Source organism: Brachypodium distachyon, chromosome 1 (genome assembly GCF_000005505.3).
Source record: "Brachypodium distachyon strain Bd21 chromosome 1, Brachypodium_distachyon_v3.0, whole genome shotgun sequence".
Taxonomy (NCBI): Eukaryota; Viridiplantae; Streptophyta; class Magnoliopsida; order Poales; family Poaceae; genus Brachypodium; species Brachypodium distachyon.
This window is the reverse complement of record NC_016131.3, coordinates 56,996,916-57,024,050: the sequence shown is the minus strand read 5'-3', so window position 1 is coordinate 57,024,050 and position 27,135 is coordinate 56,996,916. Positions and strand designations below refer to the sequence as shown.

Sequence of the window (27,135 nt, the reverse complement as noted above, 5' to 3'; positions counted from 1 at the left end):
TTGTTCTTGGGTTAGTGCGCACCACTAGCACTCCATCTCGCCGGTCCCACAGGGCCCCACCAGCCGTGCCGATGATCGCCGGGGCTCTGCCCAGACGCCCCTACCAAACCTAAAAGGGGGCCGTGGCCGCACGTCCCCGGTGTCGGAGCACCGTGTGACGACAGACGATGGGCAGAGAGTTCGGATCAGAGGCGCATATTTGTACAATAGATGAGTTGTCCCTTACAACCCGTCTCTTCTCATGCAATACAACTGCCACATTAACGTCGAAGCTTGCTCAAGCATCAAGGCAGTGAAGTACCTGTTCAAGTACATCTACAAAGGGCATGATCGGACATCCTTTGCATTTGAGCAAGAACTCATCAACGGCGGGGAAATCATCAATGAGATTTGTCAATACAGGGACGCCCGCTATCTATCTCCTCCAGAGGCTATTTATAGGATTTTCGGTTTTCACATGTTTGGTGTCAGTCCATCTGTTCTGCAGCTCCAGCTTCATTTGCCAAACATGCATACCGTCGCCTTCAAAGCCGGTGAAAGCCTAGAAGATGTCGTCACTCGGCCAACTTCTACCAAATCCATGCTTACAGAATACTTTGAGATGAATGTGAAAAATCAGGAGGGACAAAAATGGTTGTACAGGGAGTTTCCAGAACACTATAGGTGGATTTCCGGCACTAAGAAGTGGCAGAAGAGGAGAAACAAGAGGTATCAGATTGGAAGACTTGTGTATGCGCACCCTGCCGAAGGAGAGAGGTACTACTTGCGAGTGCTCCTCAACGATGTCCGAGGTGCCACTTCATTTGACGATCTGAAAATAGTAAATGGCAGGCTGTGCGGTACCTTCAGAGAGGCGTGTGAGCAATTAGGCCTCATTGAGCACGACAGGTCACTTGATGATTGCATGACCGAGGCTGCCACATTTCAAATGCCGTGTGCTCTTAGGCGGTTGTTTGCCACTATATTGGTATTCTGCGAGGCAATAGAAATCCGTCAGTTGTGGGACAAACATCTGTCATCGATGTCTGAAGATTACCGCCGGACACAACCTAATGAGGCAGAACTTGAGCAGATGGTCCTAAGGGACATAAGAGATCTGGTGCAATCCATGGGAAAGGATATCAAGAGCTACGGGCTTCCGGAAATTGCAGAGACAGATGGTTCTCCTGATGTTGAGTTTAGAGAGGTAGCAGAGGAGAGGCAAGTCGGCGTGGACCAAGAACACCTAGATCTTGAAAGCCGCTTGAACAACGAGCAGTTGGCTGGGTTTAACGACATCATGGATCATGTGACCAGCCAAAAAAGCCAAGTATTCTTTGATGGTCCGGGAGGTACTGGGAAGACATACTTGTACAAAGCCTTGCTTGCGAAGGTGCGTTCCATGGGTCTGATAGCGATTGCAACTGCTACATCGGGTATAGCCGCGTCGATAATGCCTGGAGGGCGGATTGCATACTCTAGGTTCAAAATACCAATCAAGCTCACTGGCTACAACATGTGTGGTTTCACAAAGCAGAGTGGGACGGCAGACTTGCTTAGACGGGCGAAGTCGCCATGACAAAGCGTCAAGCAGTGGAGACGCTTGATAGATCATTGCAAGACATAATGGAATGTCCTCTGCCGTTTGGGGGAAAGGTTGTCGTCTTTGGTGGAGATTTCAGGCAGGTCCTTCCCGTCGTGACACGAGGGACAAGAGCACAAATCACGGATGCTGCACTGCTGAGATCCCATCTATGGGAGAACATCCGCAAGATACGGCTCACGCGCAATATGCGGGCACAGGATGACCCTTGGTTCTCCGAATACCTCCTCAGGATAGGGAATGGGACAGAAGAGACAATTGGCGATGACTACGTCCGTTTCCCTGACGACATTGTCATTGGTTATACCGAGGATGACCGAGCAATTAATAGACTCATCGAACAAGTCTTCCCATCGTTGCATGCCAATGCTAGGTCGAGAGAGTACATGAGCACACGTGCAATTCTTTCAACAAAGAACGAGCATGTGGATGAGCTGAATGCAAAGATGATCTCCCGGTTCCCGGGCGAAGAGAAGGTATACCATAGCTTCGACTCTATTGAGGATGACCTGCAGAATAATTACACCATCGACTTTCTAAACTCGATCACGCCTAATGGTCGCCCCCGCATGTGTTGAGAGTAAAGGTCAACTGCCCGGTCATTCTCCTCCGTAACCTCGACCCTCATAATGGCCTATGCAATGGAACACGGCTTATGATCAGAGCCTTCCAAGATAATGCAATCGATGCAGAGATTGTTGGTGGACAACATGCTGGTGTTGGGTTCGTTGCATAGGAAACAAAAATTTTCCTACGAGAAGTGCGGAAGAAACCCAAGAATATATATACTAGATGTATGTAACGAGAGGGATCATGAACACCATACCCTCGTAGACCGCTAAGCGTTACGATCACGAGATCGTTGTTGGTGTAGTGGAACTTTCAATGAGATCAATCTCAGTGCCGAACGGACAGCACCTCCTTGGTATCCACACGTTCAGCTTCACGTTATCTCCTCCTTCCTCGATCCAGCAAGCGAGAGGGAGAGGTAGACGAGATCCCGGCAGCACGACGGCGTGGTGACTATGGTGAATATTCTCACGGGCAGGGCTACGCCGTGCGCGTGAGAAGAGGAGGAGAGGAGGGCTCAGGGGAGAGAGATCCAACTGAAAGCTTGGGGGTGTCTCTCTCCCTTGCCCCCCCTTCTATTTATATAGGGGTAGAGGAGGCGTGGCCGGCCAGGACTATCCCGCGGCCAGGACTCTCCGGCGGCCAGGACTCTCCGGCGGCCAGGACTCTCATGCGGCCAGGACTCTCCCGCGGCCAGGACTCTCCTCCTGGCCGCATGGGCCCTGTGGGCTAGCCCCTCGGCCCATTAAGGCCAGGGTGCTCCCTCACAGGCCCATTAAGGCCAGGGTGCTCCCTCACAGGCCCATTTAGCCCAGGGATAGGTGGGCCTCAAGGTGGAACCCTCCGGATCCCTCCGGAACCTTCTAGAAGCTTCCCGGTCAAAACCGGGAAATATTCCAAACTTTCCAGAACCCTGAAAACAACTTTCCATATATAAATATTTATCTCCGGAACATTCCGGAGCTCCTCGTTGCGTCTAGGATCCCATCCAAGACTCCGAATCATAATTCGATATCATCATCATTTATCTCATCTAACCCAAGCAACATCAAACGTTAAGTGTGTGACCCTACGGGTTCGAGAACATGTGGACATGATCAAATATCAATAACCAATAGCGGGACCTGGATGTCCATAATAGTTCCCACATATTCCACGAAGATCTCATCGGTTGAACCACTATGTCGAGGATTCAATTAATCCAGTATCCAATTCTCTTTGTCTCGCGATATATTACTTGCCCGAGATTTGATCGTCGGTATCGCCATACCTAGTTTAATCTCGTTACCGGCAAGTTCTCTTTACTCGTTCCGTAATATAATACCCCCGCAACTAAACACATTAGTCACATGCTTGCAAGCTCATTAGGATGTTATATTACCGAGAGGGCCCAGAGATATCTCTCCGTCACAAGGAGTGACAAATCCCAGTCTTGATCCATACAACCCAACAAGCACCTTCTGGGATACCTGAAAAACACCTTTATGATCACCCAGTTACGAGATGACGGTTGATGCCCACAAAGTATTCTTCCGGTACTAGGGAGTGGCATGATCTCATGGTCTAAAGAAATAATACTTGACATAATAAAACATAAGCAACTTAAACTTAAGTGACACGATCAAAAGCTATGTTTAGGTTTGGGTCTGTCCATCACATCATTCTCCTAATGATATGACCTCGTTATTAAATGACAACACATGTCTATGGTTAGGAAACCTTAACCATCTTTAATCAACGAGCTAATCTAGTAGAGGCGTATTAGGGACACGGTATTTGTTTATTTATCCACACATGTATTTGAGTTTCCAATCAATACAATTATAGCATGGGCAATAAACATTTATCAAGAACAATGAAATATGATAATAACAAATTTATTATTGCCTCTAGGGCATATTTCCAACAGTCTCCCACTTGCACTAGAGTCAATAATCTAGTTTACATTGTAATAAATCTAACACCCATGGAGTCTTGGTGTTGATCATGTTTTGCTCGTGGAAGAGGTTTAGTCAACGGGTCTGCGACATTCAGATCCGTATGTACTTTGCAAATCTTTATGTCACCATCCTTGACATATTCACGAATAGTGTGAAACCGGCGTTTAATATGCTTGGAATTCTTGTGAGACCTCGGCTCCTTGGCGTTGGCTATGGCACCAGTGTTGTCACAATAGATGTCCATGGGATCCAACGCACTCGGAACCACACCAAGTTCAGATATGAACTCCTTCATCCAAACTCCTTCCTGTGCCGCTTCTGAAGCAGCCACATATTCCGCTTCAGTTGTTGATGCTGCCACAACGCTCTGCTTGGAACTCCTCCAGCTAACTGCACCACCATTCAAAATAAATACGTATCCGGATTGAGACTTAGAGTCATCCGGATCAGTGTCAAAACTAGCATCGACGTAACCCTTTACGACGAGCTGTTCGTCACCTCCATAAACGAGAAACATTTCTTTAGTCCTTTTTAGGTACTTAAGGATATTCTTAACTGCTGTCCAGTGTTCCACTCCTGGATCACTTTGGTACCTGCTAGTCAAACTAACAGCATGACACACGTCTGGTCTAGTACACAGCATGGCATACATAATAGAGCCTATGGCTGAGGCATAGGGGATACTATTCATCTTTTCTCTATCTTCTGCCGAAGCTGGACACTGAGTCTTACTCAATGTCTTACCTTGCAACATGGGCAAGAACCCTTTCTTTGCTTGATCCATTTTGAACCTTTTCAAAACTTTGTCAAGGTATGTAATTTGTGTAAGTCCTATCAGGCGTCTTGATCTATCTCTATAAATCTTGATGCCTAATATGTAAGCTGCTTCACCAAGGTCTTTCATTGAAAAACTTTTATTCAAATAGCCTTTAACACTTTTAAGAAGTTCTATATCATTCCCAATCAGCAATATGTCATCCACATACAGTATTAGAAATGCTACAGAGCTCCCACTCACTTTCTTGTAAATACAAGCTTCTCCGTGAGTTTGGACAAATCCAAACCCTTTGATCACCTTATCAAAACGGAGATTCCAACTCCGAGATGCTTGCTTCAGCCCATAAATGGAACGCTGAAGTTTGCATACCTTATTAGCATCCTTAGGATCGACAAAACCTTTGGGCTGAACCATGTATAACTCTTCCTCAATGTGACCATTAAGGAACGCGGTTTTGACATCCATCTGCCAAATTTCGTAATCGAAAAATGCAGCAATTGCTAACATAATCCGAACAGACTTTAGCATCGCTACGGGTGAGAAAGTCTCATCGTAGTCAACTCCTTGAATTTGTCGAAAACCTTTTGCGACAAGTCGAGCTTTATAGACGGTAACATTTCCATCAGCATCTGTTTTCTTCTTGAAAATCCATTTGTTCTCAACGGCCTTTCGGTCATTCGGTAAGTCTACCAAAGTCCATACTTGGTTTTCATACATGGATCCCATTTCGGATTTCATGGCTTCTAACCATTTTTCGGAGTCTGGGCTCATCATCGCTTCCTCATAATTCGCAGGTTCATCGTTGTCCAACAACATGACATTCATGACACGAACATTGTACCACTCAGGAGTATTACGTGTTCTCGTCGACCTGCGAAGTTCAGTAGTTGTCTCATTCAAAACTTCATGATCATTATCATTAGCTTCCTCTCTAGCTGATGCAGGATGCACGGGAACAGTTTCTGGTGCTGCGCTACACTCAAATTCGAGAGAAGGTTCAATAACCTCATCGAGCTCTACCTTCCTCCCACTCACTTCTTTCGAGAGAAACTCCTTCTCTAGAAAGGACCCGTTCTTAGCGACAAACACTTTTCCTTCGGATCTGTGATAGAAGGTGTACCCAATTGTTTCTTTAGGGTATCCTATGAAGACGCATTTTTCCGACTTGGGTTCGAGCTTATCAGGTTGTAGCCTTTTTACATAAGCTTCGCATCCCCAAACTTTAAGAAAGGACAGCTTAGGTTTCTTGCCAAACCATAATTCATACGGTGTCGTTTCAACGGATTTAGATGGTGCCCTATTTAAAGTGAATGCGGCTGTCTCTAATGCATAACCCCAAAACGACAGTGGCAAATCAGTAAGAGACATCATAGACCGTACCATATCCAATAAAGTACGATTACGACGTTCGGACACACCATTGCGTTGTGGTGTTCCAGGCGGCGTAAGTTGTGAAACAATTCCACATTGTCTTAAATGCGTGCCAAACTCGTAACTCAAATATTCACCTCCACGATCCGATCGTAGAAATTTAATTTTCTTGTTACGATGATTCTCCACTTCATTCTGAAATTCCTTGAATTTCTCAAATGTCTCAGACTTGTTTTTCATTAAGTAAATATACCGATCGTGCCAAACTCGTAAGTTGAATATTTGTGTATCTTTTCGTAGTTGATGTTTAACGATGCTTTTGAATGAAAAATTGTAACTTGTATCATGTCAAATTTCAAATCAAAATACTTAAATATGTTTTGAATTTGAAATAACTTGTTCAAATTTGAAATCAAAAATATGTTATGAATTTGAAATAACTTGTTCAAATTTGATAGCAAAATGTCTTAAATAACTTGTTCAAATTTCAAATAAAATGTCTTAAATATGTTTTGAATTTGAAGTAACTTGATCAAATTTGAAATCAATAGTCTTAAATAACTTGTTCAAATTTGAAATCAAAAATATGTTTTGAATTATAACTGGTTCAAATTTGAATCAAAATGTCTTAAATAACTTGTTCAAATTTCAAATCAAATGTCTTAAATATGTTCTGAATTTGAAGTAACTTGATCAAATTTGAAATCAGTTGTCTTAAATAACTTGTTCAAATTTCAAATCAATTGTCTTAAATAACATGTTCAAATTTCAAATCAAATGTCTTAAATATGTTCTGAATTTCAAAATAACTTTATCAAACTTCATGGAAAAAAATTAGGCCACCCAGTCAATACAGCTTTTCGGGTTCGGGCCCAGCCCGGCGAACCAGGGAGCTGCCTACTACCTACTAGTGCAGGCATGACCGGGACCATAGGGCTTTGACCGGGCCCACAGGGCTCTGACCGAGCCCACCAAGAATTCGGAACGACAACACCGGGCCCACCGGCCAGGAAGAGAAGACAACCGGGCCCGCCGGCCAGGAAGAAAGGTACGGGAATTGATTCGGAAGTGAGAGTACAGGTGGAGAAGCCTATTTATGCTGGTCAGATCCACTGTAAACTAGCGAGGTGGGACTAAACTCCTTACACACTTCGCGAAAGCTCGCTCTGAGGAGCACTAGTGCCGGTGAAAACGCACGAAGTGCCACTAGCATGAAGCACTAGTGGTGGTGAAACGCAGCAAACCGCCACTAGTATAAACACCAGTGGCGGTGACTACACAGAGAATCTTCACTAGTACGAAGCACTAGTGGCGGTGCTCGCAATGAAACCGGCCACTGGTATGATACGCATGAGCATTGGAGACCCTAAGTTTGTGTACCGCATATCAGTGGCGGTTCTCCCGAAAAAACCGCCACTGCTGATGAATTTTTAATAAGCTATTAAATTCATATTATATTCTCTAGATTTTAAATAAATACACTACCTATTCTTTTATGTGTATAATAAGATTGTTTATTCTCAATAAACTTTTGAACCGTAAATCCAAATGTTATATATCCTAATTTCTATGATTAAGTGTCATTATGTGTGGCTTTTGTGCTATAAAAATTCTATAAAATTCAATTTTTCTCAAAAAATTGTCAACTTTGGTGTGGACACTTCCCTCTTGCTATCGAACACCCATAAAAAAAATTCAAGTTCAAACAAAAAAAACATGTTACATTTGGTTCATGGGGTTGGATGGTTTCTGAGAGATCTACCTAGATGGTTCCAAAATGAAGAACCAACGTGACAAAAATGAAGAACCAAGGTGCATCCTTTTGAATTTTTGGACCAAAATTTATATTTAAGATTGTTTATTGATAGAAACATTCCATGCAAAATTTCAGATCATTTTGAGCAAAATTCAATTTTATAGCAATTAATAACTTGAATATGAACAACATAATCATATAAATGGTTGATGATATTTCTGAATTTAGGTTTCAAACTTTGCACGGGACATGATATTAGTAGTTTACACTCAAAAGGACAGGTGTTTTAATTTTTGGATGTACATAGAATTTAATATGAATTTAAAACTTGATTTAGAAAAGCCACTAGTGCTAGATGCAGGAGCACTGGTGCAGCACATGTGGCCGGTTTTGCAACTAGACCGCCACCCGTGCTCGCTCCAGTGCTATAGGCACTAAAGAGCATTGGTGGCGGTTGGTGGCACAAACCGGCCACTCGTGCTAGATCCAGGAGCACTCGTGCAGCACCCGTGGCCGGTTTTGCAAATAGACCGTCTCCCGTGCTCGCTCCAGTGCTACAGGCACTTAGAAGCACTGGTGGTGGTTGGAAGCACCAACCGGCCACTCGTGCTTAGCACCGGTGGCTGTTTTGCTTGGTGAACCGCCACTCGTGCTGGCGCAAAAATCCCCTTGGCCAGCACCAGTGGTCGGTTTGTGCTTCGGACCGCCACTCGTGCCGCCATGCTATAAATAGATAGAAACGGGACTTGGCAAAATTTCGACCACTCTCACGCGCATCTCACAGACCAGCAGCAGCACAGCGAAACCTAACGTGGGCGAAGCCCTGCCCCGCTGCCGACTCGCCGCCGCCGTTCCCCTCCCCCACCTGCTTCGCCACCGCCATTCCTCTCCTCCTCCCCCACACGCCGTTCTCCTCCGGCACCTCTTCTTCCCCTTCTCCTCCCCGACCCGCCGTCCCGGACCAGCCGCCACCGCCGCCGCCGCCATGGTGCGCACTCGCGGAACCGGCCGCCGCCATGGCTTCCCCACGACGTCGGCCCCGGCAGACCTTCCGCCCCGCGACGAGACGACGGAGGAGGCGGCGCGGCCCCGCCGCACGGCTGATTCGGGCCTGCCAGATTTCGTGGACGAGGTTCGAAATCCGGCGGCCAAGCCTCCTGACGACGACACACCGCCGGGGTCCCCGGCCGCCGGCGACGAGGTAAGTTCTAGGGTTAGGATTTTTTTTAAGTTTACTGTTCTAGGGTTTGCTATTCTAGTGTTAGGAATTTTTTTTTGTGTGAATGTGAGATTGTTGGACAAATTTGAGACAAGAATTAGGATCGGAGGAAGTAAATCCGTCCAACAATACGAAGCATATTAGGATTCGGTTGAATATATGTCCTATAATGAATTCTAGGGTTTGCTGTTCTAGGGTTATATATTAATAGAGTAATTTGTGGTCAAAGCATTGGTCAAACGAAAGCTAATACGTCCCATATTGTTGGTCATATTAATAGAGTAATTTGTGATCAAAGCATTGGTTAAAGGAAAGCTAATACAATTGAATATGCATTTTGTGGCATATGCATGATGTGGGCCCGGCCATCGTGCCGAGGTCGTTGAAATTTAAGGGGCTGGCCATCGCGCCGAGGGGGTATATGTGAGTGGGTAATTTTTATGCAGGTATCATTGTTGGGTAGACCAATTCGCTAGCTTTATAGCACGGGTCATGCCGAAATTTTCTTGATTTATAGTACGGGTCATGCCGAATTTTTCAATTTTTTAAAGTAATCCATGTAAGGGCATTATATAGGAAGCTCAGGGTCACGATGGAGAAAACCCTGAGGACTCACCTCAGGGTTCTTAGTCGTCGGGCACACCAATAGCCCATAGCCAAGACGACGAGCCTGAACACGGTGGCGGTGATCCTTCGGGCTTCAACGTAGGCTCTGAGGCTACCACGTCGTAGGCTACTTCTGAGAAGAAGAAGAAGGCGCCGCGTGGGTCTAACAAGCTGATGAAGGAGAAATTTATCGTCACCAGGACTGACAACGTGGGGAAACCCAAATCACCAAAGAGGGCCGTGTAACATCCCAATTTTCAAAATTCTTCATATGCATTGCATATCATAAGCATCATGTCACCCTTGCATTTGATCACTTTCAAAACCCTAAAGTTTGCCCAGAAAACCCTTTTTCAAAAATGCTTTTATTTGATTTTGGGCTTTGACCTTGCTCTTGAGTATTTGCATTTTTAACCGATGAGGGTATTGTGGTAAAAAGGGATTTAATGCATATATATAAAGCTATCCCATAATTGGCTTTTGAAAGTATTTTGAAAATAAATAAATAATTTGATTCGATAGCCTAAGGGCCCTAAAAGCCATTTTATAAGCAAATGTATTTTTAAATATTTTATTTTGAGAAAATTCTTGCTCCAAAAGTTAGATCATATGAAAATATGATTTTACAAATTTTGTTGCATTTTATTTGGAGTGATTTGGAGCTCCGAATCAATTTTGAGGTTCAAAAACAGAAAATAGATAAAAGAAAATGAAAAAACGAGGAAAACCGCCGAACCGGACCGACCCGGTCAAACCGGACCGGCCCGGACCGTACCGGACCGTACCGGACCGGCTCCGCCCAGCCCGAGCCGCCCGCTCTCTCTGACCGGTGGGACCCACGCGTCATCTTCAACCTCCGTCCGAAAAATCCGGCCACGCACGCCCGCGAACTGCCCACGACTCCACCTCCGATTTCTCCGCGCTCGGGCCGTTTTCTCCAAATCCTTGCGCGTCACCCCCAAGGCCTCGCTTTTCTCCTCCACTTCCCCCAAACCCCACGTCCAATTTCGCACCGGTTAGAAAGTAATTGCTCGTCGGAGTTCGTTGCTGCCACCGCCGTTCTTCGCGTTTCGCCGCTGTTCCGGTGAGATTCTCCCCGCGCCACTCCCCTAGCCTCTCTCCTCTCCCCGTCCCGAACGCCGTGACGCGCTCGCCTTTGCGCTTGGCCGCCGCCGCCGCCTCCGGCCGCCCGCGCCGCCGTCTTCCCCAACGCCGGCCGCCGCCCGCGCTCCGCCCCGCGCCCGTGCCGCCCGCCCGCCGCGCCCCGCCCCCGATTGCCGCGCCGCCCCTGCCGCTCACCACGCGCCCGCGCGACCCGCTCGCGCCGCCTGCCCGCGCGGCCCGCGCCCGCACGCTGCCCGCGCCGCCCGCCGCCGCCGTCCGGCGAGCTAACCCTGCCGGCCGGAACCCTAGAAACCGGCCAGTCCCGCCATGCCACGTGGCAGGTTTTTCTTTTTATTTTAATTCGGCCGAATTGGATAATGAAATTTTGCAGAAAAACCCCTACAACTTCAAAACCCCATATCTTTTAAACCGTTTGTCCAAAATTTACAATCCACACCTTTCTGGAATCGTCTCAATGTGTAGAATATTTTAGCACTGTTTAATTTCAGTTTTGAACAACTTAGTCAGAAGCAATTTACAGATTGGTTGAATAGAGTTTAAATTTCAAATGAATTGTTTCAAAATAGTTTTGAGCATGTTATCTTGCTGTAAAATTATTTAAAGTTGATCTCTATCCATTAGGACCAGAGAAGAAATCATTTTGTGTATAATCATGGCATATAAGTTAAATAATGCTCTATGTTGCAAAAGCCGCACAATCTTTTGTTTTAAACCCTATTCATGTATCATGCATATTAATTACCACTTTGATGTTGTATAATCTGTCCAAATCTTTTGAGAGCCTTTTCAAAACAGAAACGAAACTTTGTACGTTAGAAGTAACCTTTGTGTTCATCATCTTGGCATATGCATCATGGCATGGTTTTTGTATTGAATGTTGTGTTTATTGTGTGTGTTTCTTTTATTTTTAGATTGTGTGGAGTGTATTCCTTGTTGTTGCGAAGAGTGCGAGAACTATCACAACCTTGGACAAGGCAAGTTCACTTTGATCATATCCCATTATTATTGTTGTTTTAAAATACTTATGCATTAGTGTTGTTGGTAGAGATGCATTGATAGGACTATTACTCGTACCTCTATGCTAGCTATAAATCCCAGGTAGTATAGTTTACCCTCGCCATTACCTTGCTACCAAATTGCCAGCGATTGTAGTTGAATGCTAGGCTATGGTAGTATCGTGGGGGAAATAACTACATTATGATATTGTTATGCCTTTGGCTATATGAAATGTTTTTCTTAGATGTAAGGCAAAACAACTAATTAAATGAACCATCCTGGGTGGGCCGCTTTGAGGATTTTGAGGATTAGCGGCGTCAGGTCCATTTCTATGGGTCCCTCTGAGTCGAGTTCCTGTGGATTCAGGAATGGATCGTCCATGGACGTCTCTCCCGTGGATTCGGGCAACGCCTACGTTGCAAATGTGGAATGCCACCTGGGGTAACTGAGACTGGACTAGTTTCCTATTTAGAAGCTTCTAGTACAACCACAATGCTATATGGGCTCTGGCGAGACAAGAGTAAGTTGTATGAACCTAGACCCGAAGAATTGTACTGAGGTAGCCGTGTAGGGGGAGCGTGATTCTCTCGTGGTTTAGGGAATTACCTCTGAAAATCTCGTAATCGATGCCGTTGCTACTCTACCCTGAGGACAGCAAGGGATTAACACGTCGGTTTCTTGTGGGGAATGTGTACAAACTCTCGAGAGCGTCAAAACTAAGTACTTAGCCGTGTCCCCGGCAACGGACAATTTGAGCAACTAGATGTGGAGTTGTAAGGAAAGTCTCACTCATTCCAATTTCTTAAATAAAATGAATGGTTTAAACAGGGTAGGAGCACTTGAAGAATCCACTTCAATGTACTCTAGGTTAATAGGAGCATGGGTGTGTCTATCCCGTGTCCATTAGTTAACATTATTATAACATTCCTTTGTAGTAGGGTAATTTATGTTCTGCTTCCACGCAAACAGCCTGAACTCTACCTTGCCAAATACTGCATATACTTGGTAGGTTATGATATAACTCCTAGTGAATCTTGCCAATACATTCAATGTATTGACCCTAGTGGCTGCATCTTTTAATGATGCAGGAAGCTCCGACGACGAGTAAGATGTACGTTCTACTTGTTTGGGTTACGGGCCCACATTCCAACACGCTCTCACCGTGGTGTTGATGTGCCCTTGTATCTTTCGCTTTCCGCTGCTAAACAGTTGTTTTATTTCTAGCTAACCCGTGAGGTTATGCGAGTTGTAAGTACCCTCTTATATTATTGATGAAACGTTGTAATATTGAGACCTTTGTTCTATGATATTACATCTTGAAACTGTGTGTGCTAGTGAGTCGATCCAAGGACTAGCACTAAAGCACAGAGATCGAACCCTTGTATGGGGGCGGTCTTCAGGCCGTGTCGTGTTTCGCCAACACTTGCAATGCAATCGTTCACGAGTTCACGAACATCAATCAAAGATGGACCGAGGTGCCGGAGAGAGTAAAGCAAGATTGTTACGCCAAGGCAAGGGAGAGGTTCGAGGTGCCTGATCCCGTGCTCCGTGAAGAAGTATTCGGAGCGATGAAGACCACAATGCGTAGGGGCCAGAGCAATTGGGGTACCAAGGGCAGAGCTTTTTTGAACGAAGATTGAGAGACGGTGATTCATAAGAAATGGCCGAGGATCACAGAGGAGGAATGGGAGGAGTTCAAGGAGAAGGGAAAGGATCCAAATTTCAAAGCAACCCAAGAGTGGTACACGGCGTTACGTGCCAAGAGGAAATTTAACCACCGCCTTGGTAGTCGTAGTATCGAGGGAAAGTAGCCGGTGTGGGAGAAGGAGGACACCGAGCCTGCGGCAAGAGGGATAGTCCCTCCTGTCCCGATAATGCTCCGTCATGACCGGTCCACCACCTTTGTGCGGAGTACCATGACAAAAGAACAGTGGGCGGGCCTGAAGCCTATCCGCGATGACCAGAAAGTTTTAATTGTAAGGCCTCAACCGCCACTTTCTTTTCAGTTTAGCTTCTAACACACTCACTTATAAATTGGCACTGACTTTGTCTTATTTCAGGACAAGGTCGCCGAGTTCGAGTCGGAAGGCTCCCACGACGAGCTCCGTGCACAGTGGGATTCACCACTAAGCTATGCTCTAGGAAGAAATGAGCACGGGGGCCATATTCGAGCCTTAGGTTTCGGGGCCCTTCGTCGCAAAGTCTTTCCTCAAGAGAAAAGGGCGGAGTTTTTCGCTTGCTTGAAAAAAGCAAGGGACTCCGGCTAGACTATGGAGGAGTTTGTTGCTACATATGATGGCAACCGGGGCGCGACACCGAGGCCTATGACTCTGCATGATCATTAGTCGACTTCGAATCCTTCGCAGCCACCGTATAAGAGCAGTGCTGGCTCCGGCACCGAACTCCCGGATGACCCTGATGGCCCATCTGATGACATCCCTGTAAGCTCCTTACTGGTATATACTCAATTACGCCATTCTTCACACCATAACACTAACGTACGTATGTTAATTTGTTTGTCACGCACAGAAGAGTATTAAGTGCCAGATATTGATGCCATCCACCAGGAATTCGTTAAGCACACGTGGCCAGCTGATGCCAAGAATGCCGGTCGTGCACAACACGCCCATGGCCCCGGATCATGTCAGGGTGCAGGTGGACTACGTGCTCCCGGAATTTGACAAGGCGCCGGTCCCTTATCCTCCAGAGAAGGAATCAGTGACTCTAGGGCAATGCCGGGGCACGTACATCCAGTGGCCTAGGAGGTTGGTTGCCCTTGCTACCCAACCTTCTCCCTCTCTGTCGTGTCCTGAAGCGTCTCCACCGGCTTCCGCTCGACGACTTCCCTCTCCATCGCCCCTTGGCCCATTCCCCATTAAGCCAGCACGTCCGGATTCACAAACGTCGGGGCAAGGAGGCTTTGATTTCGAACCAGCGCAAGACTACAGCGACGATGACGCTGCACCAGCTTGTGTGCCGCCGCCTAATCCGTCGCCGCCCCACCGTAAACACAGCCAACCCTCACAACCACCACGACCTGCACCCGTGCCACGGAAATCTGTGGCGGGCGCACTGGACTACACGGTGGGTAAGCACCGCCACTGTGATGTACCAGTGGCGGTGAGTACGCACCGCCACTGGTATGTAACAGTGGCTGTCCTTCCCACGGCCATCGGTGCACTTTCTGAAGCTCCCTACGGATTACCAGCGGCGGTTGTGCAAACCGCCACGGGTGCTGGCTAGCACCAGTGACGGGTATCATCACCGCCACTGGTGCTCGTTAGCACCAGTGGCACAGGCTTAGTGGCGGTCCGGGTTACCGCCATCGGTGTGTAATTCGGACCGCCGCCGCTAACCTTTTTCGGAGCAATGGTCGGAATTAAACTTAATTTCCAGTACAAGTACCATCCGTGGTGTGTATAACACAAAATTTAGAAGAGAAGGAGGAGTACTTACAGCAATCTTTACGAGTGGGGGAGGAGGTGGACTGCACCATGCAGCTGCTCCATTCCGGGACGCAGATCTGGGGAGACTGGGGAATTCCGGGACGCCAAATTTTACGAGTGGGGGAGGAGGTGTGAGCACCGGCCGAGGTAGGAGAGGGGAGCCAGGGGCACGATGGGGAGGCGGCGCCGGTGGAGGAGAGGCAGGGAGGCGCGATGGGGAGGTGGGGGGCGGCACGATGGGGAGGCAGGGACGGCAGAGGAGAGCGGAGGCGAGGCCGGCGCTGCCGACGGAGGAGAGAGAGGCGAGGCGGGCCGATGTGGGGAGCTACGGCGGATCGGGGGGGAGTGGGGAGTGAGAGTGTGAGGGAGGGGGTCGGGAGGAATCTAGGGTAAGGGAGAGAGAGCTTGGTAAAAAAAAGGATTTGAGACGGCTCGCTCGGTAAGGGATTGTTATGCCTGGGCTCAAACATGTCTGAGGCCGCGCGTGGGATCTTGCCTCGTGACTAAATATCCTTGTCCGTCCCGCAACTGCCCATAGGGAAACACATATTCCTGTGCGTGTCGCCGACAGGCAAATATATATTCCTGTGCGTGTCATCTATACTCACAGGAATAGAAAATCAAAATGAAAGATTACACTTGTTTTATAAAGACCATGTAGTATATTATTTCATATTTGTGACTAAATCAAACCAATTCTTGCTAGTACATTGATTTATCAATTTTGGAATAATATTTTTGGTAATTCTTTTACACAATACTTCCATTACATAGTTTCAGAAAATCATAAACACATTATTTTGTACAAATGGTATCAAATAAAAATTACATTTAGCACATTTACAACCTTCTATACGATTCTTATGTTACACTATAGGGCCAAATCATACTATATCCAACGATGAAAAATGTGCCGAAAGTTATTGGATAGAAGAGATGAACTCTTAGTTCGACTTACCTTGAAGCACTCAAGGCAAGGTATGATCATATCGCACATTTAGTGTTCATATTTTTTATTACAAGCTTGTTACGGTGTAACATGAGTCCTCACTCGGTCTCGCCCAATTCGGAGCTCATTTGGTAAGCCAAAAGTTTCAAAAACATTTTCAATTCCTATTCCTATCGGTATCCAACCCACGGGAAAATACATATTCCCGTCGGCCAGGAAAAAACCTTGACAGGAATAGAAGATTTCCCTGTCGGTGTACAGTTGCCCGACAGGAATCTATGTTCATCCCCGTGTGTGGGCTTCAAAGCCGAGAAGAATATATGTTTTCCTATGTGTTTCGAACCGACCGACAGGAAAATGGTTTGTTCTCCTGTGTGCCATGTAATACCTGACAGGGAATACTTCTATTCCTGTCGACCGGCTACGGGCCTGACAGGAATAGAAGTCACCCAACAGGGATATAACGGTAGCGAAATGATGTTTCCTTCGCTTCCAATAGAGGGCACGCTGGCTTCAAGAGCTGATGACCACAAGAAGCAAAACAAGAAGAGTCTGCTGCCCAAGAAGGCTAATGAAGAAGATGTGTGGGCGAGAAGCGTCCAGCTCGGCCACAATCCCCCTGCCCTGGATATTTTCCGGCAAGCTCCGGTTGGTATAATGTACGTCTGATTATTGCTGCCCGGCCGGTCACTGTCCAGCAAAAGTCACCTAGTCCTAATAATGTGTAAACCATATATATATATGACTCTTTCCTGGCTATTTTTGCTGCATGCATGAAGACAAGGTTTGTTGGGAGGGAATCCTTTTGACTCTTCGTCTCCACCAAATCTCTCATTTCTTCCTCGACTAAATATCGTCCTTCTCTCGCCTGTCGCAGCCTCCTTCTCTCTCGTCAGCATCCGAGGATCTGGTGGACGGCGAGCCGATCGATGGGGTTTCAGGCTTTCAGCATAATATCTTTCGATTTCGATTGCTGACTCCATCGCCTCTCTACACCTGGCCTCTCTGAGATTTCGATTGCTGGCTCCATGGCTTCTGTACACCTGGCCTCTCTGCATGAACTAGCAGGATACCACTTACATATGCCCGGGTAAACACTGCTACACCGCTACAAGAAAACATAGCATTAGTAATTGTGTGGTTGGTGGCAATTGACATGTTGTTTAGCGGGTAATTTTGGAACTTCATTTTAGGGTAAAAGTGTGCATTGATAATGCAATGAATGCAAATTAATTTAGTGGATTATTGCATGGTTAGTTAACAAGGCAGAACCAAGCTTTACACTCACTAGATATATTTTCTTCCCCTCGTCCTTGCATGTCTTTCCAAAGAATGACCGACACAACAAATTGCAACTAAATAGGGATCGACCAAACAGGATTTTTAGTTCATTTCTCAAATCTTCAATTCAAATGAACTAAAACCGGGACTTTCGCGAGTCCGGTTTGCATCCGGACAACTAAATATCTAACCAAGGCGGGTAAGCCCTTATTGGCATCTTGGCAACTAAATATTTAATAACAAGGGGGCACGTGCGGTCACTTATTGGCATCTTAGCGAATAAATATCTAACAAAGGGAACACGCGCCACTTATTATTGGCATCTTGGCCTACTGGCCATGCCATGCGCTCGTACGCTCACTGAAAGGAGCCCAGAGGTGGCGCCACGTGCTGCACCACGTGCTCCCTCACAAGAGTCACTGTCTCGTGTCGACCACATCCTCGGATTAAGCTACCAATGGCTGTACTCGGACCACCCATACGAACTATGTTGTCCATGCTATTTTTGACGTCTCAGCTTTTGGCACGAAAAGAATCGTGATGTCCTTTCAAAAAAAAAATTGTCCTGCGACGTCAGCAACCATCATTTTTCCACGCACGCATTGATGTGTCGGTTTCTTCAACTTTCCCTTTTTTATGTGGCTTAAACCGGTCTTTCTTTACACCCTCGGAAAAATTAAACCGTTATTTGCTTTGGTGTCTCGTGGGTACGAGGAATATCTGGGTATGGCCGGCGGCAAGAGCTGGAAGTGTCTCGTCCACACCTCTTGGGTTAGCTTAATTACTTGGGCCAGCTGATTACCCAGCGTTGATCTTTCTCTGGCCTTCAGAGTGTTTGATATACTACTCGTAGTACGGATCACACACTGGCAGGCCGCGCGTGTGTGCAGTAAACTGTCACGCTCAATTTGTCGACGGGACAAAGGGGAACAAGACTGCTGCGACACTTTGTCTTTTTTTCTTTCTAGAATACTGCACACTTTGTCTTCATGCCATGTCGATTGTTTTCTCCAGGGGATGCATTTCGATCGATCGGTTGATATTTTGTTAAGCATCGACGTCTTGACCGCGCCACGGAAAACTATAAGAAGAGCTACACTCTCCAGTCTCCACACACCACAGAATTACTCAAGCTCAACCTCCAGCTCGATCGTCCAAAATCCAACGCCGATCGAGCAATATAATGGATCAATGGATCAGCTTCCCTCCCTCGCCGTCCTCGCAGGACCAGCAAGAAGAGTGGTCACCGGCGCCGCCGAAGCGGCCCGCGGGGCGCACCAAGTTCAAGGAGACGCGGCACCCGGTGTACCGCGGGGTGCGCACCCGGGGCGCCGCGGGCCGCTGGGTCTGCGAGATCCGCGTCCCGGGCAAGCGCGGAAAGCGCCTCTGGCTCGGGACGTATCTCACGGCAGAATCGGCAGCCCGCGGCCACGACGCGGCCATGCTCATGCTGCGAGGCTCCTACCCTGTCGCCACGTGCCTTCTCAATTTCCCGGACTCCGCTTGGCTGCTCGACGTGCCATGCACGCTCCCTGCCGACCTCGGCGACGTCCGGCACGCGGCGCTCGCGGCCGTCGCGGACTTGCAGCGCCGGGAGGCCGCCGACGGCGCCGTCAATGTCCCCGACATCGACGATGCTGTTTTCTCGTTGGCGACGACGTCCCAACCTTGTGCTAACAATGGAGTACTCCTAGGAGTGTTTGATGATTTCGAGGTGCCGGTTGCAACGGGCAGCGGCTTGTTCGAGCTCGACGTGTCGGGCGACATGGAGCTAGGCATGTACTACGCGGACCTCGCGGAGGGGCTGCTCATGGAGCCGCCGTCGCCCGTGCCGGACGCCGGGGCGTCCTTGGAAAGCAGAGACTACGGCCACGGTGGATCAGCTGATGCTGACCTCTGGAGTTGTTATTGAAAACGATGGTTTTTATTTGGCATCGTTGAGAATATATTTCACAATGGACCTAATGGTATCCATTCGGCACCGTAGATGAAATGTTGATATTTATGTCGTTCTTAAGTTTTGTCAACATTTTAAAGTTTGACGGTTAACAAAAATTATGTGGATCCTACATTTTGCCATGGAGGAAGAATTTATCTGGCTTGATTTGGCTCTCGATGCACGCATGGAACAAACTGAAGCTAGCTGCCTCCGGCCGAGAGGCATGCATTATAAAATCGTGCAACCTTAAACGAATCGAATCCTTGGACTCAATCAAATAAAAGCAGTTCTTACCCACAAAAAGGAACAAGAAAAGACGTAGGAAAGGACATCAGCAGTACTGATGATTCACCTCCGGCACTTCTGGTTAATTAATTAACTAGCTAGCAGCCTAGCACTGATCTGTTCTCCTACTACACTAGTAGTGAAATTATCTTTCCTTCCCTTCCAAAAGAGGTAGACTGGCTTCATGAGCTGATGACCACAAGAAAAAAAAAGAGGTAGAAAGATCAACGCTGGGTAACCAGGCCTACAGAGAGTCTGTAGCCCAAGCAGGCTAATGAATTGAAGAAGATGTGGGCGAGAAGCGTCCAGCTCGGCCCAACCACCACTGCCCTGGATATTTTCCGGCAAGCTCCGGTTGGTACAGCCGTACAGGTACGTCCGATTATTGCTGCCCGGTCACTGTCCAGGCGTCCAGCAGTAATCTCCACCACTCAACTGCTGCTGCAGCTCCACAATATCTGTGTTAACCTAGTCCTAGCTAGTGTGTACACCATATATGGTATCGTGCGAGAAAGCAGATCTGTTCTTCCTCGTATACGAATGTTATAGATTCTGCTTCATGTTTCCTGCATGCTGAAGACAACAAGGTTTGTTGAGAGGGCCCTAAATCCTTTTGACCTGTCGTCTCCACCAATTTCTCTCATTAGTCTCTGGACTAATTATCGTCATTCTCTTGCCTGTCGCTGTCTCCATCTCCGTCGTCAGCATCCCAGGATCTGGTGGACGGCGAGAGCCCGGCCGGTTTCAGCATAACATCTTTCGATTTCGATTCCTGGCTCCGCCAACTCTCTCTAGACCATGCGTATATAAGCTTGGGATAATTAGGATATTTCAGTACACACACCACGGGAAAACATCACGTTGCTGGCGGCAACACTCTTTGCCGGCGGCTTTATCGGGCCACCGGCAAAGAGGCCAGTATGCCGTGGGCCGGCAGAAAAGCCCACGGCATAGGGTGGGCCGCCGGCAAATCCTCATACAGGCCGTCGGCAAAGGACGGCCGCCGGCAAAGAGACCCTGCACGTGGGCCCGCATGCGAGGTTAACGGCGGGCGAAACGGCCAGCGGGGAAGGAAAAAAAGCTACCTTTGCCGGTGGCCACCAAAAAAAAGCCGCCGGCAAAGTGATTCGTATTTTCCCGCGGCGTGCCGTTCAAATTTATACGCGCGTGTACGAATTAAAAAAAAGAAAGAAAGAACCCTTTGCCAGCGGCACCGAGAAAAAGCCGCCGGCAAAGCGTTTCGGGCCGGATGCGCGCGCCGTTCCTGGGCCGGCCTGCTCGTGCGCAGTGTAGCTGGGCCGGCCTGGCCGAGCGCTGCTTCCTGCGAGCGGGGTGGGTTTTAGTCCCACCTCGAAAATTTAGGGGGAGGCCGACCAACATAAATAGGTGAGCCTCTCCCATCATTTGACTTCCTAACTAATTTGACCCACTCTCCGCTCGCCTACCGAGTGGGCCCTCTCCTCCCAGTTGCTTGCATGTGGGTCCGAATTGTCGGCTCGGATAAAAAAAATGCCTCGTGGGCCCAGCCTGGCCGTGTCGACTCTGGGCCTGCCTGGTTGCGCCTCGGTCAGGTTGGGCGAGCTAATTTTTTTTTGCTTTTAAAATCTATGCCGGAGGCCGGCCGCCGACACAGGCCAGTTTATTTATTTATTTTTCCAAAAGTCCCCCGTTCGAATTGAACCAAACAAAAAAAAAGGAAATAACTCTTTGCCGGCGGCCCCGATAAATAGCCGCCGGCAAAGGCCAATTTTTTTAAATTTTTTTCCAAAACTCCACCGTTCGAATTGAACAGAACGAAAAAAAAGAAATAACTTTTTGCCGGCGGCCCTGATAAATAGCCGCCGGCAAAGGTTGCTTTGCCGAAGGCCCATAGAATAGCCACCGACAAAGGATTTTTTTTCCTTTTTTGTTTGTTTGTGATGTAAATCAACCATATTGTAAACACATAGAGCAATGTTTAGATTGAACCGAATTTGCACTTATAAAATAAAAAGAACTAATTACTCCTTGCCGGCGGCCGTGAGTTAATTGGTTACAATCGGTTCATCGACGCATGAAATTACGAAACAAATGGTTTACCGGCTTTCCCCTTGTGCATGGTGTGCCATGTATATGTAAATGAAGGGTGTGTTAATGGTAAAATCAAAGCGATAGCTCTGATATGACACTTCCTTTGCAAACAATACTAGTGAATGGGCATGAATGTTCCACACTTGACGGAAAAAGTCTCAATTCAGACCGACGGGGCATAATTTAGTCGGTCCATGGGGTAGATGTTTGCTTTTTCATGTTGACATGTCGTAATACAACACTATGATATAGTAAAGTGACAGGAAAACCCAAGTTTTGGTGAAAAGCTAGTAACAAAACACTAAGGAACATTCAAACCCAAGCCCTAGAGTAAGGAAAACACGTAATTCGGACCGAGGGAAAAGAATTCTGTGAGGGCTTGGGGTAGATTTGTTGTTTTACATGTGTCCATGTGGCAATAGAAAATAAGTAATAGTAAAACATCAGGAAAACCAATGTTTTGGTGAAAAGCTACCCCGTAGACACCACGAGGCCCGCAGGAGGGGGCGATGCCTCAAATCACACGACGGATGGTCTAAAGAACTTGAAATCTTGGATGATGTCATCAAATGGGTACATAGAGATGGTGTTAAGAGGAAAAAACAATCCAAGGATCTGAGGTTGCCCTTCCTTCACAAACTAGACTAACCCGCACGAACGTTCCGGACTTCGGGGGGAAAAGTTGCAATTCGGACGGACGGAGCAGAATCCTTTGATGACTTGGGTAGATTTTTTGGTTTTTCATGTCCCCATGTGCTAGTACAACACAAACGTAGAGTAAAATTACTTGAGAACACAAGTTTTAGTGAAAAGCTACCCCGTAGACACCACGAGGCCCGCTGGAGAGGGCGATGCCTGAAATCACACGATGAATGATCCAGAGAACTTGAAATCTTGGATCATGTCATCAAATGGGTTCATAAAGATGGTGTTAAGAGGAAAACACAATCCAAGTATCTGATGTTGCACATCCTTGACAATTCGGACGGACAGAGCCGAATCCGTTGAGGACTTGGGTAGATGTTTGGTTTTTCTTGTTGAAATGTCCTAATACAAACTATGATATAGTAAAGTGACATGGAAACCCAAGTTTTTGTGAAAAGCTAGTAACAAAACACTAAGGAACATTCAAACCCAATCCCTAGAGTGAGGAAAACACGCATTTCGGACCGAGGGAGAAGAATGCTGTGAGGGCTTGGGGTAGATTTTTTGTTTTACATGTGACCATGTGGCAATAGAACACTAAGTAATAGAAAAACATCAGGAAAACCAATGTTTTGGTGAAAAGCTACCCCGTAGACGCCACGAGGCCCGCAGGAGGGGGCGATGCCTCAAATCATAACTATCTTATATGCTTAATTATATGCTTAATCATAACTATCTTATATGTACAATAATTATTAGTTGTTGCTTGTTGCTTGTTGAAATGTGATATGTACAATAATTATATGTACAATAATGTGCTTAGTCATACATATGCTTAATTATATGCTTTGTATGTGCTTATGTGCTTAATCATACATATGCTTAATTATAATCATACAAATGTTACAATAATTATATGCTTAATCATAACTATCTTAATTTCAATATCTGAAATTATATGTACAATAGTTTCATACATATGCTTAATTATATGTACAATTATGAAATGTACAATTATATGCTTAATTTATATGCTAGCTTGTATAATTAAGTTTGTATAACTGTTACTTAGGGTTTAGGATTTAGGATTAGGGTTTAAGGGTTGGTGTCGCACCAGTGGCACCCGGGGTACCACCGCTGCGCGACGCGTGGGCCCCGTTTCCGAGTTCCCGGGAAGGTTTCATCCCGGGCAGCGTCTACGAGCAGCCCGGCAAGCTACCAGCCCGGAAGGGGCTAGCGGGGCTTCTAGGAATATTCCCGCCGGGGCACCTCCCGGGAAGCGGCTTCCCAGGGGAGGTTCCCGAGCGCGTTGGGCCCGAGCGCTTCCCAGGGAGCGACTTGCCGGGACAGGGGTTTCCCGGGCGCATGCCCCCGCCTGAAGCGTGGGGCCTGGTAGGCAGATCAACAGCGCCACGCGGGCGCGTGTCGAGCGTGAGATGTGCGGCCCCACCGGAGCAAGGAGTAAGGCGCACGGCTCATTAAATGAGCCGACCGACGGGGCGTTACCCGTCCGATCAAGGGAACAGTGGCTGTCAAATCCTACTCCAGGGTTTTAGACCCCTAGCGGCGGAGGTGGCATCCATGCGACCCGAGTCGGGGGCTCAGGAGAACCCCGAGCCCTCGAGGGTGCAGCAAACACAGCTGCTTCCCCCGCCTCCTCGGCAGTCTGCCGACAATCGGCTGAGGGGACCAGCTGCTCCCAATGCCGGGGCCAGTCGTGCGAGCACGCACGGTGCCGCCCGCGCCGGGCAGCGGGTTGAGTCGCGGGCCGAGGATGCTCCGCGACTGCGGCACCAGGAGCACACCGCGTCGCGGGCGACCCCTGGGGCTTTGCACCCTGCGCACCCGGAGGCGTCCGGGGCCAGAGCGGGACGCAGCCGCTCAGGAAACCGGCTGCCCCCCGCGCGAACCCCGGCGGAAGCCATCATCGCCGCGCGCGTCATGGTGCGGTACGAGCCGCAGCAAGGCACGCCGGCGCACGAGATGTGGGGCGAGGAGCGCTTCTAGCACGGGGCGCCCCGGTAGGCTCCGGCCACGGGCAGAACCCGGAGCGCGGGGACGCGCCACCCGCCTCGCGACAGGGGGAGAATCCTCCCCCTCCGCTGGGAGGCCAAGGAGACGGGGGCCCGGAGGGGTCCTCGAACTCGTCGCCCACCGTTCTGAGGGGCGATGCGCGCGGCATCTTGAATGCTCGCCAGCAAGAGGATTTGCGTCAGTGCTTGGAGCACCGGCGCAGGTGCGAGGTAGAGCGCAAGCGCCCACAGGAGCAGGAAGACGCTCCCCAGGGCCCCGAGGACGGTTGCACCGCATTCACACGCGAGCTGCGGCGGGTTACGTGGCCCCGTAAGTTCCGAGCGCCCGCGCTCGGTACGTACGACGGGACCTTCAACCCCAAGGATTTCCTCCTGACCTACACGTTGGGTATGCACGCCATCGGCGCCGACGACAAGGTCAGGGCAAACTGGTTCCCGATTGTCCTGAAAGGATCAACGTGAACCTGGCTGCTCCACCTGCCCGCCAGGTCCATCGCCACTTGGGCAGACCTGCGCGAGCAGTTCATGAGCGTGTTCCAGGGCGGCCATAAGCGCCCGGGAACCATGGCGGAGCTGCACACTATCGTGCAGAAGCCGGGAGAGACGTTGCGGGCCTTCGTCAACCGCTTCTCCAACCTCTCCTATTCCATCCCAGAGGCGGAGGCGGCCGCCATCATCAACACCTTCGCCACCAACGTCCGCGATCCCAAGATGCGCAAGAAGCTGAGCACGCATCGGATCCGGACGATGCAGGACCTGTACGCCCTGGCACACAAATGCGCCATGGCCGAGGAAGGGTTCGCAGAGGAAGGGTTCCCGCAAGCGCAGCGGGAAGCAAGTTCTCGCTGCGGACTCGGGGGCTCCTGCCGCGAGGCCTACGAAGAAGGCCTCGCCGGGTGGCGGATCTGGCAGGAAGCCGGGCGACGCGCCCCGCTGCCCCATCCACAGCAACTCCACCCATGATGCGTAGAACTGCCGCATTCTGCAGGGGATCAAGTGGCGGCGGGAGCAGCGCCATGAGAAGCGCCGAACTGTGGCGACATCGGGCATCTCTCCCGAGACTGCCCGAACGACCCCAGGGCGGGGCCAAGGCCTACCGGCGGCGGTGCCGGCAGGGATGAACCCCAAAGGGGGAGCGGTCAGCCCCGCGCTGGGCGGGAACGCCCACCCCGGGGGCGCGACAGGGCACACGCTGAGGAGCAGCGCGAGTCCGACTGTACTGGCGGCGGCGAGTCGGGCTTCCAGGAGCCTCGCGACGTCGCCTACATCCATGGGGGAGCTTATGCTCTCTCATCCCACGCCACGGTGAAGAGCCTCACCTGCGACGTGTGCGCGCTGTTGCCGGATGCGGAGCCGCAACAGCAACTGAGGTAGTCGCACGTGCTGATCACCTTCAGCGCCGATGATCACCCAGCATGACAGTCGGCCAGCGCTGATCAAGTTCATGGCAGCCACGCATTGCGCCTACGGCATGATGAAGATGCCGTCCGTCTATGGAGTCCTCTCCATCAGGTGCGATCTCAAGGATGCGGCCTAGTGCGTCGGCGAAGTCGTCCGGGCCGCTGCCGCCGCTGACACCGGCGACGAGGATGCTGCCGGAGATGACAGCTTGCCGGGCGATGCCCCGGCAACGAAGAAGGCCCGCACTACCCCGCAAGAGCTTGCCGGGGGAGGCGCAGGCTCGAGCTTGTGCCCCGGCAAGGGGCAGGGGCTCTGGGAGGAGGCCGCCAAGGTGAAGAAGCTGCCCCTCCAAGCCGGCGACAAGGAGCGCACCGTTACCATCGGTGCGAACCTTACTGCCGAATAGGAAAGCGCCCTCATCACCTTCCTCTGGGATAATGCCGACGTGTTCGCTTGGGAATCGTCGGACCTTCCCGAAGTCACCAGGGAGGTGATTGAGCATCAGCTCGCGGGGCGCCCGGATGCGCGCCCCGTCAAGCAAAAGATTCGGCGGCAAGCACAAGAGCGTAAGGATTTCATCAAGCAAGAGGTGGACAAGCTCAAGGCTGCCGGGGCGATCAGGAAAGTTCTGTACTCTACTTGGCTAGCTAACCCTGTAGTAGTGCCTGAAGCAGAGAATAAGCTTCGCATGTGTGTAGATTTTACTGATCTTAACCGCGCATGCCCCAAAGATCCCTTCCCTGTACCCTGTATCGATCAAATAGTTGATTCTACCGTTGGTTCTGACTTGCTGAGTTTTCTGGATGCTTTCTCTGGCTACCATCAAATCAAGATGGCGGTCGAGGATGAGGAAAAGACAGCGTTCATCACCCCGGTTGGTTGTTATTGTTATACATGCATACCTTTCGGGTTGAAGAACGCGGGCTCCACATTCCAACGCGCCCTGCGTGAATGTTTGCGGCCCCAGCTAGGCCGCAACGCGGAGGCCTACATGGACGACATCGTCATCAAATCGAACCGTGGGGACTCGCTGATTGATGACCTGCGGGAGACGTTTGACAACCTCCGCAGGATCAAGCTCAAACTGAACCCCGATAAGTGCACCTTCGGTGTCAACTCCGGGCAGCTTTTGGGTTTCTTGGT

General features: G+C 49.1%; 3 protein-coding genes across 3 annotated transcripts; all 3 read left to right on the top strand.

Annotated features, from left to right (window-relative positions):
• Nucleotides 1-241: 241 nt before the first annotated feature.
• LOC104581332 lies at nt 242-1,558 on the top strand. Its single transcript, XM_010231785.1, has one exon. The coding sequence runs from the start codon at nt 242-244 to the stop codon at nt 1,556-1,558; it is 1,317 nt and encodes a 438-aa protein (XP_010230087.1).
• On the top strand, nt 1,555-2,160 carry LOC100825684. The gene has a single exon (XM_010231784.1). It carries the CDS (start codon nt 1,555-1,557, stop codon nt 2,158-2,160), a length of 606 nt encoding a protein of 201 aa, XP_010230086.1.
• Nucleotides 2,161-18,674: 16,514 nt separating this feature from the next.
• LOC100825376 (dehydration-responsive element-binding protein 1H) lies at nt 18,675-19,721 on the top strand. The gene has a single exon (XM_024457394.1). It carries the CDS (start codon nt 18,803-18,805, stop codon nt 19,529-19,531), a length of 729 nt encoding a protein of 242 aa, XP_024313162.1. The 5' UTR covers nt 18,675-18,802; the 3' UTR covers nt 19,532-19,721.
• The last annotated feature ends 7,414 nt before the right edge of the window (nt 19,722-27,135 follow it).